This window comes from Hibiscus syriacus, unplaced genomic scaffold, assembly GCF_006381635.1.
Source record: "Hibiscus syriacus cultivar Baekdansim isolate YM2019G1 unplaced genomic scaffold, ASM638163v2 tig00005459_pilon, whole genome shotgun sequence".
Classification (NCBI taxonomy): Eukaryota; Viridiplantae; Streptophyta; class Magnoliopsida; order Malvales; family Malvaceae; genus Hibiscus; species Hibiscus syriacus.
Genome location: NW_024062058.1, coordinates 1,285,612 through 1,298,083, shown reverse-complemented (window position 1 = coordinate 1,298,083; position 12,472 = coordinate 1,285,612). Strand labels below are relative to the sequence as shown.

The window sequence follows — 12,472 nt, the reverse complement described above, 5'->3', positions numbered from 1 at the left end:
ACAAAGATGTCTTCGCTTTGCCATTACGTTGAGATTTGATTCGAAGTATTACAACGTCAAAATATCTCCACTTATATTTATACCGGAGCATCAAAACACTTGTGTATGTCATATTTTGAAGCATCAATAATATCTCCGCAACTTTAATGAGTGTTGAGAATCCTCTGCAAGGGCGTATAGATAACTCTACCAGAATTTAAAACTTTTAATGCATACACAAAGACGCAAAGATCCTTTGTAACATAAGCGTCGACACACCTCTGACCACTTAACAGATTAAGTGTTTTAGATATCTTTAAAAGTCTGACAGATGTAGTGACGCCTCTCGACCTTGCTCATAGAGCTCGAAGTTAACTCCAAATAATATTAAGATTTCTCCTCCATGATGTATGTTTCCATCTGCTAACTATAGAGTACTCGACTTACTTCCGACTTTTGTACCTACAAAATCATAAGTTGAGTCTAAGGGAGTCGAATGAGATCTATCCCAACTTATGGCTGCAGATCTTGTAATACCCCGAAATCTTGGTTAGTAGTTTGGGTCAACCGAAAACCTTTAAGTCAAGCCAATTAGATCTCCCAAGATAGTTGGACCAAGTTATATAGGTGTTGAGCCTAAGGTAGTTTACCCATTTTGTTAAAGCTAAGAGATAATTTTAAAGTGAGTTAAGAGGGGAAGGACCTAAAGTGTAGTTTCCCATTTTGTTGAAGCTGAAAATTTTCTCCCTCTTTTTATATCATTTCACGTAACCAAACTCTCCATAATATCTCATCAACTCTTCTTCTTCTTCCTTCCATTAGTTTCCTCTTCTTCCTTTCAAGAATCAAGTTTCAAGCATTCCAATCTTAGATTTGTTTAGCCAAGGTAAGAATGTTTCTCTCCATCCCTCAAGCTTTGTTTCAAGCTCCATTTTGTGAGTTTTAGAAATTTTTTTCAAAATGGGTTTTTGGGAGTTTGAAAGGAACCTAGAGATTTAAGCTTGTTTTGAGTAATATTAAGTAGTATAGAGTGTTTTAACTTAGTTTCCAAGTCAAAGACAAGTTAGTAACCCCTTGTTTTGTTTTGATTAGCCAATTAGGTGGGTGAAGTTCTAAAGCAAATGGTAAAGGTAAGGTGACTCCTAGTTGAGTTGAGGGAGATTTTAGCAACCAAGGAGGCTAGGTAACACACTGTCAACTCTTTCATAGTCCTAGTGATTATTATAAATGATTTCTAACTTGATAGTAAATTATGAATCTTAGTGTTATATGTTAATAATAGATTACATGATTTATGTTATAAGCATGGTATACAACCTTATTTAATCACATAAGACTTTAAAGAATGTTTGGGCACCTCACTATGGTCTTTGGGATTGAAATATAACATTTTCGTATGTGTTTTATGACTTCTGCAGGTAGAGTATCGATACTTGTTCTTCGTTTTGGGCAAATTCGGGAGTTTCTGGGTAAGAGTATCAATACTCTTTCAAGAGTATCGAAACTTTGGGTCATAATTTCAAAACTCCCCAAAAGTTTCAAAACTGGGCAGAACATAATGTTTAAAAGTATCGGTACTTATATAAAGTATTGAAACTTTTGCAGGGGTATCGATACTCTTGGGCTAGTATCGATACTTTCAGTCTATTTTGGGGGAAATGTCAATTTTTAAGGGAATTAGACTCAAGGTCAAGGTACCACAACACTTCAGTATTTACTCACATAAGACTTCAAGTGAGAACATTAATGATGTATAATTCAAACGTAGAAACGAGAATAAAGTATGGTGAAATAAGATTAGTCTTGTTTGAATGCTCAGGAAAATGACTAGGACACCCGAGTTCCTTTAGAAAAGATAGCAAAGTCGAAAGTATAGATTCAGTCTGGATATCTTAGGAAGTGCACAAGGCACTTTAATCTAACTAGTTTGGGCACAAGGTCCGACACTCAATGAGTGGGCTAGTCGAGAGTGTGGTGTCCGATGCAGAGATTATGGGGGTCACATTCTCGGTAGACTAGAGGGATATGTGAGCTCCGAGATGCAGAACCCTCAGTCGCACTACGATGTCTACGATATAATAGAGAGTGAGTCTATGAGTATACTCACTAAAGCATAACAAACCAGACTAGTAGACCAGATAGCTTGTGCATTTCAGTGACAAACTTTTAGTATGTTTTACTTGTTACTATAACACTAAGCTAGTTAGCTCAATCTTCGGATGTTTCCGTGGGTAGGTTAGTAGATCCAACAGTTAAGAAGCTTTAGAAAGACCGAGGTCCAGATCTAGTGTAGAGCAGAGTACGTCATAAGTTTCTTAAATGACATGTATATTCATGAATTCGGTTCTATTGAGTTGTAAAGTCAGTTAAGAGTCAGTATGTAGGTATCTATATATTTTTTAGGGCTCTCAGATGTAAAGAGTCGTTTTAAAGTACAAGAAAGTAATAATAAGTTGGTTAGCCACTTCGATGGTTCCGCGTTGCACCTTAAATTGGTTGATTGTGTGTCGTACAAGTCTAGAGTGTTACATATCTAGCTAAAGGATAAGATGCCCCCACCTTGACGTTGAGATGCCATTGTCCTAACATCACCACGGTAAAGAAACCTTTACTCGTCTATCAAATCTATCCAAGGATGATGAGTTAGTTGCCTTTACCATAAAATCGAACTAGATTCAAACAAAATTCAATCTAACTTGTATCAAATTTGAACTAAATACAATCAAGACTCAAAATAATTTGATATGAACTCATCCAAATAACACGTTTGTCACCTCTGTCATGGTTAAAATGATTTTCTTTATATGCCACATGATAAAAGAATGCGTGAGAAGTGGTGGGGGATGGACCTATGCGGGGTGGGTGAGGACCGTCACCCTTTAAAATTTTAAAATTATCATATATTTTAGATTTTTTTGTACTTTTTATTGAAAATTTTCTTTCACCCTCTTAGAATTTTATAAGTTCAAGTTCGCCCCCTAAACCATTGGCCGTAGGTGCGGTACTGCGAGATTCTGAAGGTTTTGTATTAGCAGGCCGCGCGATTTGTATCGATGGCCACACGATGCAAGGGTTGTGGAGGCTCGTGCAATTAGGTTTGGTCTTCAATTGATGGTTGAGATGTACTATTCTCGGGTTATAATAAAAAGCGATGCAGAGGCAATTGTGCAACAACTTCAACAGTCTCATTCCGAGTTATCTTCTGTGCGTTTCATCTTGGCTGATGCTCGATGCATTTTAGATGACAACCCTGGTTTCATGCTCACTCACATTCGTCGTTCGACTAACTCTGTGGCTCATACTCTAGCTTCTTTAGCCTCTAGTTCTTCTTCTTCTTCTGTTTCCTTTATGTTTGATTATCCTTCATGTTTGAATCGTGCGATTGTAAATGACGCTATTTTAAGTTAATGAAGGTGGGTATTCTTTTCCCCTTAATAGGTTTATAAGAGGTTTTTAATGAGGCCTAGTTATTTTTAAAAAAAAGTATTTAATATTCTAACAAACATCCGTTATTTTAGAGTTTTGTGGAAGAATAGAACGATTTTAATTTCCGTTGATTTTTTTGGGGGTTCGGTCTTCACACTTATTTCAACTTAAGCCACCCGTTCCTCGTTGAATTAAAGCTTTTTTTTGTTGTTGAAAAAATCGTGTTAAAAAAGCTGTTTTAAGGTAACTTTATTAAGGATTTTAATCTGATCCAACTCCCGATTGCTCCATATCCGTCTCTGACTTTTGGAATCCATAAAACAATTTGTCCGAATCCTCCAAGTAATGTTTGTCCGACGCCGTCAATTCTCTATTTGTTATTAGCAACCCATAATTCTCGGTTGTTGGAAATTTTCGAGAAAATCAAACGTTAAGAGGAGTTAAATTATTTGGGATAAACTATATGTTTAGTATTTTAATTATCACTTTTATTTCATTTTAGCCATTTAATTATTTTTTTAATTATATCGAATTTTTGGTTTTGGTTTTATTTTGATCATCCGTTGTTAAAAAATTAAAGGTGTCAATCATTGAAAAAAATAAAAAATAATCAAAAGTTTTGTTAATTTTTTAACGGTGGACGACCACAATGTAACCTTAAGCATAATTTTGAAAACAAAATTGTGGGGTGACCAAAATAGAACAAACGTGATAGCTGACGTACTAAACATGTAATTTACCTAATAGTTTTCATAAAAAAAATAAGAGTCAATTAAATATTTAAATTCAAAAATTCAAAAAAAATTAGGATAAACTACAACATTGGTCACTACTGTTTGAGTAAGTTTTGTTTTTCCTATTGAAGTTTCAAAAGTAACAAATTACTCACTAACGTTATCAAATTGTAACAAAATTGTCACTAACATTATCTATTTGTAACAAAATGATCACTCCACTCCCCGTTAAATTGATGATGTGGCAACATTAATGAAAAAAGTTAATATTTATTTTTACCCCTAAATTATTGTTAAGACATCAAATATGTTATTGAACAATGATTTCATATCCAATTTACCACAAAAACTTTCTAGTTTTCTTTTTTTTCAAACCACCCACCACCTTCTTTTCAAACACCCCCAAACAAACCCCGCTTGATTCACTGACTAAATCCCGAGGTTAATAATATGACACATCAATTGCAAAGTACCCTTGGACATTTGTGGGACGAAAATTATAGGGGTTCCTACATTTACAAGTCAAACCAAGACCACTCCTCTAACTAGTCTCATCCATTGCCTCCTTCACAGCCTTGACAAAAGTCCTCGAGTTTGTTTGTTGCGATTTAAAAAATAATAATAATAATAATTAAAAGGCTCAACAGGATCGAATCACCCATAGCTACTATCTACAAAGAAAGCAACCAAAACGTGCCCCACCCTCCTCGTGCGGCGTATAGACGAAGATGCAAAGACTTCATTAATATATGTTCAGATGAGATTTCACCTTTCCCCAAACCATATCACTCAGTTCAAATCCATAACTCAATGTCCTTAAAGTAGTTCCACCAATTCTATCATTGGTTACATAATCGTCAAACTCACACAATAAAGATTGTAGCATCTGTGTTCATGATCTATTATGGACTTCAGTTTATTTTGAGTTCATAGCCTTGGAAAATTATACTTCTTTTATACGAGCTACTTAATCATATTATAAAATATAAATGAGGGTTTGTTCAACTACTTAATCCCACAGTTGGGAACTCCAACAACAAAGCAGCAGTGTGGGAAAGATATGGGGAGAGTTTGTTTTTTATTTTGTAAGGAAGGTTTTGAATATAGTAGAGGTGGTGAGGTGTTTAAAAAAATAGAAATTAGAAAGTTTTGGGGGTAAATTAGATATAAAAAATTATTCAATGACCTATTTGATGGTTTAACAATAGTTTGGAGGTAAAACTAAATACTAACTTTTTTATTGAAGTTGTTACATCATCAATTTAACGGAGATAGTAAAACTTCATCAACAAAGTAGTGATGTGGGAAAGATATGAGAGATTTTTTTTAAGTGTGGTCTTTATTTTGTAAGGAAGGTTTCGAAAATAGTGGAGGTGGAGGTGTTTGAAAAAAAATAAAATTAAAAAGTATTTTTGGGTAAGTTAGATATAAAAAATTTTAAGAACATATTTGATGTTTTAACAATAGTTTAGGGGTAAAAACTAAATACTAACTCTTTTTATTAAGGTTGCCACATCATCAATTTAACAGAGATGACGATTGTTACAATCCGATAACTTTAATGATCAATTTGTTATTTTTAAAATTTTATTAAAGAAAACTAAAACTTACTTAAAAATTAGTGACCATTGATGTAATTTATGCAAAATTTTATTTAACTAATATTTAAAGTTAAAAAAATTATTATACCAATTTTTTTTAAATCATTCCCTCTCATATCCCTTAAACACTGAGACGATGAAAGAGAATTGATGAACTTTCTTGAGCCTCAAAGAAAGTTTTTTGATTAATGAAATTTTTTTAATGATTGTATGTCTTTTTGGAAGAAAAACAGATTAATTATCAAATTAAACATTAAAATTAAACTTAGGTCCTAAATTATATATTAACCCAAAACAATAAACTTTTTTATATTGGAGGGGAGACAGATGTCATCTAAGCCAGAGAAATATATCCAACCAAATGCGGACGGCTACAGTTCTATATGCAAAGAGGAGTTTTTTTTTGTAGTACAAGTAATAAATAACGCCTTTTTTCCTCGGCTTCCTCACTCAAAAATGGCCTTTTTTCTGCATTTCTCACATTGCCTTTAAGTCCCTTAACGACCTTAATTAAGATTACTACTTCACCCATCTTCAAAGCCTCCATCTCTCAAAAAGCTGGACCTTTAACCCCCAGTTAACAGATGTTAGTTACTTTCTCTGTATTATGGAGCAAATTTTTTTACCCATTTCTGCTTTTTTTTTGGGGGGGGGGGTTAATTCTTGTATCAGCTTGGTTTGACTTTGTTCTATGGTATTGTCTTCCACTTTTGTCTCCTCCTTTCTCTTATTTTCAATATAAATCATTTTCATTTGAGTCGTGATTTTGAAATTTGAAGTGTGTATAAGGTATGTTTTTTTCTCTGTGGAAAGATGCTTTTCTTAAAGGTGTTATAATGGGTTGGTGAGTGTGTGGACCTGGTTTTCACTTCCCATCTTCTTCTTTCATATCTTCACCGTGACGCCTTTTTCTTCGTTTGTTTGGTAAGCTGTAAAAGTAAAACAGCTTGCATTTTTGTCCCTTCTCCTTTTCAAGTTTTCTTCTTTTTCAAAATTTTCAACCATTTATTTTCATGCTTTTGCTTCTTCTCTTTCCTCTCTTCATCAGTGTTTCTGCTAGTTCCTCTCTTTGCTTTGTTTTCTGCCTCAATTCCTTAGAGTTTTCCGAGATTTATATGTTTTTCAGTTGTTTAACGTTCACCCAGTTTTGTAGCTCTTTTTAGGTACTTAAATTTTTGGCTGGAAAGTTGATTTGGAGGCACACTGAAGCATAGGTTATTGGAGGTAAATGCATGGATCGAAGGGATGTCATGGCATTATCAGGATCTGCATCTTACTATATGCAACAGAGAGGGATATCCGGGTCGGGTTCCGAAATGGAGTCCGGGATGCATGGATCACAAGGCATTCATCCATTATCTAATCCAAATGTACAATACCTATCAAGTATTCGACCCCCTACTATAGAGTCCACCTTACCTTTGGAGTCTCCATCAGGGGTTACCCCTCATAGTGTCAATGTAGACACACGTTCAGCAGTGCCACCGAGTGAGGCGGTGAAACGGAAAAGAGGAAGGCCCCGGAAGTACGGACCCGATGGGACCGTCTCGTTGGCGCTGACTCCTGCATCGGCTACTCGCCCTGCGACAATAACGCCGGGCCAAAAACGGGGAAGAGGGCGGCCGCCGGGTACGGGAAGGAAGCAACAATTAGCTTCCCTTGGTAAGATGTTTTGCCCCCCTCTTTTATAAATGTGGAGAGCATGAGCATGAGGAATGTAACTTGCAGTGGCAGTTTAACTTACTGATCTGCTTCAATTGGGGTATGCATTTTTCTTGCTATGTGAATGACTTTGCAAATATCTAATTCTTCTGCTAGGTGAATGGCTGTCCGGTTCAGCTGGGATGGGTTTTACACCACATGTCATCACTGTTGCAATAGGAGAAGTATGAGGTTTTATTTTATTAATTAGTACATCGGTTTTTACCTATAACTTGTTTAAATGTGGTATAACTTCTCATGTAGGATGTTGCAGCAAAAATACTGTCATTTTCTCAGCAAGGGCGTCGAGCAGTATGCATTCTGTCCGCCAATGGGGCTGTCTCTACCGTAACTCTTCTACAGCCATCATCCTCGGGTGGCTCTGTTACGTATGAGGTTTGGGCACTCGATAACCCGATTCTTGATTTCTTGTATTGTTTTACAGGTGCTAGGTAGCATAAGCATATTTTGCCTTCTAGGCAAGGCATACTTGGACTGTATGTACTGTCCAATATTCTTACATATTAACTCTTTTTATGTTTCATTTTGAAATTCTAGTCTTGATGCGTATGTTTAGTTGAAAAGCGTACGTATTTGTCTGTTTTGATATCTGTAGGGGCGATTTGAGATATTATGTCTGTCAGGCTCCTACTTGCTGACCGGCAATAGTGGCTCTTGCAATCGAACTGGTTGTCTAAGTGTTTCCCTTGCCACTCCTGATGGTCGCGTTATCGGTGGAGCTGTCGGAGGGACGCTCATTGCAGCAAGCCCAGTTCAGGTAACTCTCAGTTGCTATGATATCTACTATTCTACTTGTAAATTAACTCTCTTCTCTACGTGGAGGTTTAGACCTTCTATGGGTTAATTCTGCCTTCTATGAATGAACCAGGTGATCGTTGGAAGTTTTGTCTGGGGTGGTGCAAAGACAAAGAACAAGAAGCCTGAAGGTCAAGAATGTCTAAATGACTCGGATAATCAGAGTGCGGACAATCTAGTATCTCCGTCCGGCATTTTGCCAAGTCAAAATCTGATTCCGACTTCGCCTGTAGCTGTATGGCCTGGTTCACGAACGATGGATATGCGTGATACACACGTCAATATCGACCTAATGCGAGGATGACTCGTACGTCTAATACTTTCATGAGCAATGTACATAATTTGCTGTTGAAGGCAAACCTGATTGTAATTCAAAAGTCCCAAGGGGCAACCTGATTTTCGGCTTGATGAAATCTCCCTTAATTTTGATCGTCGCAATGACGGACAAAGGAGGTTTCCTCGGATATTTGTAGCTTGATGACAGTTAGAACTCACGATTAACTGATCCCGTGAGGTATCTTCAAGTTTCTCCAATTTGAACCAATTTAAGCAAGCCATGCTTCATTTCTCTTTATAGGCAGCCATGGCTTTAAGTCTTTATCTTTTATTATGACATTGTACCATGATCTTGTCGGCTTTAAGGTTATACGAGACATTCAGACAAATTATAAATTGAACAATCGCAAGCAACGTTCTATGTTCCGACGTATGTTCCAACGTTATGAAGGTTGATCGAAACCCGAAAGATTCCAGATTTTTGCAATCTCTCAATAGAACACCAAAATTCATAAAAGGTCGTTACTATATGGTGACAATTTCTAACAGTTAATACATTTTGTTGCATAAAGTTCAAAGCTGCATCAGCATTCACCAAAATACGACATGAAACCAAAAATGACCACTTTACAAAACCAGAATCTAAAACGACGGTCTCGAAACACCCCATGACCTATTTACAGCATACTATCAGTCCTTGCAGGCAGACGACGAAAGAAATTGATCGGTGGTGGAGGTGTCTTGTGGCGGAACCTGGGATGCCTCATTATGTAAAACCCAGAAAGAAGAGCAATCACCTGAAATGGTGTGACATACAAAACAATGGCTGCCACGAGACATAATATCACAAATAGAGTTGTGGCACGAGGATCCCGCCAACTCAGTAATGACTGAAGCCGCTCACCCTGGCTAGCTATGTCACCTACAACGGTCTGAATCCTCCCCGCAACACTCCTTAAACGATCATACCTCATCCGAACTATATCTGAGCTTTTCGATGCGGGAAAGGACTCGAATTCTTCATCCAGTTCATCAGCAGAAACTGCATCTGCACAAGAGAGACTTGTGTTCATGTGAGGAGGGTACCTCGGCCGACAACGATAATTCCATATCCCTATGAGGAACATGTATAAGAAAACCGTTGGTAAAATCAGCTCCGGTAAACAAACGAGCATTGCAAAGAGCACATGCACCAGAACTGTTGTAATAGGGTTCTTCCACATGCAAACTTCACCAAACCATTTTCCAGCTGCAAATAATCCCGAGCAAACCGATGTCAGCCGCAAAAAGTTTGCCTTGCTGCGCCTCATGCTCCAAAGGTGAGCATTTGCATCAGACATGTATTCAACTACTTCTCTCCTGAGAGGAGGTTCGGACCGACCAAGCCGAGCTGCCACAATATTAACGGCTTGATGTCGTAGAATGTCCTGCTGCATCACATTCAATGGCCTTTTGTAGTGCATCTTTGGCAGAAGAGGTCGCGAGTATTGACACATCATATTAACCATCGATGTCGATGAAAATCGTATTGCTAAATGTAGTTCACCAAGTTTCTCGACACCAGAAGGGTGAAGAACCAGCAACGGGTAAGTGTGTGTGTAAACACGACCAGTTTCGAGTGTAGATATACGAATCCGCACCTTTCCAATTTTATTATCTCTGTTATTATCAGAACCTCCAATCTGAGAGTTATCAAAGACCCCCACTGTGAGAACCGTGGCTGGATCATAAACTTCCCATGTGTACTGCTCATTATATTTCGGATTCAGGCTATTGACTATGGTTCGAGTTCGAACCCATTTGTGGCCGTACTTAGCAACACAATACGTATCAGACGTACCTTTTCCTTCTCTCGTTTTCATTGGTTGAAGCCCATCAGCATTCAAAATTCCAAGTTCTAGAACACCAATTGATGGTTTCCAGAGCTGCTTTGCTGTCGGCCGGAGATCACTGCTATACTGAGTTGACTCATCAAGAACATGGTATCCTCCATCAAGACACACACAAACATGGAGCCTACTACAAAATTTATCCTTATCCTTCTTTGCAAGATCACCATCCATAGCATCCGAAAACGACCTCTCCAGATTGTACCATCGGGAATGGATAGTTCGATCATCAGCACGCCTATCAACGGAGTTCAATGCCATAACAACCTTTCCAATGGCGTCATCCTTATTAGGACCCACACGATCTTCAACTGAAAAAATCAGATGATCTTCGAAGGGTTCGGAGGCAACAAGCATAAACTCCTCGTTCCAGATTGGATTCATATTTCGATTTTGAACAGGTTTTGTCTTTAAGATCTGGTTACCGATTTGAACCTTAACATATGCATCAAGAAATCTGTTCTTGTCAGCTGGAACAAGGTCTTGAGCCTCAATAACATTGACACGGACATACCATAGTCTCGGAGAGTGATAAACTTTTGAACGGGTGTATGTTGGGGAAACCGAAGTGCTATCACCTGGAGCAATAGTATCTGAGTGCCACGCATCTGGAAAAGCCTCATCAGCCTGTGTGCCATACCAAACTGCAAGCATCAATTCCCCTTTCTTTTTCTCTCCTTTCTTGTCTTCCAGCCGATACCATTCCGGAGCCAATGGACTGTCAGGTGGAACCCTCGTGGGAACCTCGTTGAGATCAAATCGCACAAAACCGACAGAGTCATCTTTCACCAAATCCTTATTCTTGACAACAACTTCTAGCACAGATGACTGCAGCGTGTTCCTTGAAAAGGCAAACACCTGATGCCATTCTGGATGTTGTTTCTTCTCATAATGCTTTGTGATTCCTTTGTAGTTTCCAACTTTCACTTCAACATAGGGATCAAGGCTTCCAGTCGCATCTTTTGAAGGAAGATCTCGGGCTTTCACCACTCGAACAAAAAGGAATCTCATCTGTTCAACAAGGTCATAGGTGCTAGTTGGTCTGTCGCCTTGTATGACTCGGCCACCAACAATTTGTCCTCCTCCAAGAAATGGACTTGTCTCTTTAAGAGCATAATCAAGTGGGTGAGATGATGAACCTGAGAACATGTGAACAGCTCTTGATGGTGGTGGTCCAGATTTCATCTCATGTGCTCCATAATTCATCTGTTGTTGCGGAGGCATTGGGGGAAACTTTTGCTGCTGTTCCGACTGCTTCGCATTTGGAAGATGATGAAATGTGCGTCTTTTACCATTTTTCTCTTTGGGAAATGAATTTGGGCCTGCTTCCTCCGTGACTGGAAGAGGAGTCGAGGATTTGATCGAAGGGTCATCAGTAACAAACACTTTCAAACCAAGCTCTCCTTTAGCACGAGAGAAAACGGTCCGCTTTTCAAGAGGATAGTGTAAAACAACAGCATCAGAATACGGCACGAACGACGTTGAGGTGAGGCGAACCTTCCCAAGACAGACTTGACCGTTGTTGGCTTTGTTATGGCAATAAACATAGGCTTCAAGAGGGAGACTCGACAACTTGTTCGGATCAGAGACGTTGAAATAGAAACTCTCGTTCCAAATCGGACTGAGATCTTTCTCTTTAGTAGTGGTGCGGAATCTCTGGCCATCGAACTCAAGCTCCACAAAGGGATTGGATGAACCCTGCCCATCTTTGGCTAAAAGGTCATAGGCGCTCACCACCTCCACCCCTAACTTGAGACTACTCATGGTTCGAATCAATCGAAGCAGAACACAGAAAACACTTTAGCCGGAATCCGTAACCGTCTGTGAACTAAACAATACCTGAAGTACAGAAGGAAAACTAATAGTTCAACAGCAGAAGCAAGGATGAAAGTACTGAAAATTCAAAAAGGACACAACAACAAAGGAAAAGAACAAGAACACACTAGAATCAGATTTAACATAAACTGCAATATAAATTTTTTATATATAAATAACTTTATATTTTTCAATTTAAATTCTCCAAATTCTGGATCAAGTGGGCAATATAATA

General features: G+C 38.2%; 2 protein-coding genes across 2 annotated transcripts; one reads left to right on the top strand and one right to left on the bottom strand.

The window, feature by feature from the left end:
- The first annotated feature begins 6,814 nt into the window (after window positions 1–6,814).
- Window positions 6,815–8,870, top strand: LOC120199590 (AT-hook motif nuclear-localized protein 9-like). Its single transcript, XM_039200628.1, has 5 exons — window positions 6,815–7,402; window positions 7,559–7,626; window positions 7,706–7,837; window positions 8,058–8,219; window positions 8,331–8,870. The coding sequence occupies exons 1-5, from the start codon at window positions 6,973–6,975 to the stop codon at window positions 8,559–8,561; spliced, it is 1,023 nt and encodes a 340-aa protein (XP_039056559.1). The 5' UTR covers window positions 6,815–6,972; the 3' UTR covers window positions 8,562–8,870.
- A 171-nt stretch (window positions 8,871–9,041) lies between these two features.
- LOC120199589 (FT-interacting protein 3-like) lies at window positions 9,042–12,248 on the bottom strand. Its single transcript, XM_039200627.1, has one exon. The coding sequence runs from the start codon at window positions 12,184–12,186 to the stop codon at window positions 9,211–9,213; it is 2,976 nt and encodes a 991-aa protein (XP_039056558.1). The 5' UTR covers window positions 12,187–12,248; the 3' UTR covers window positions 9,042–9,210.
- Between the last annotated feature and the right edge of the window lie 224 nt (window positions 12,249–12,472).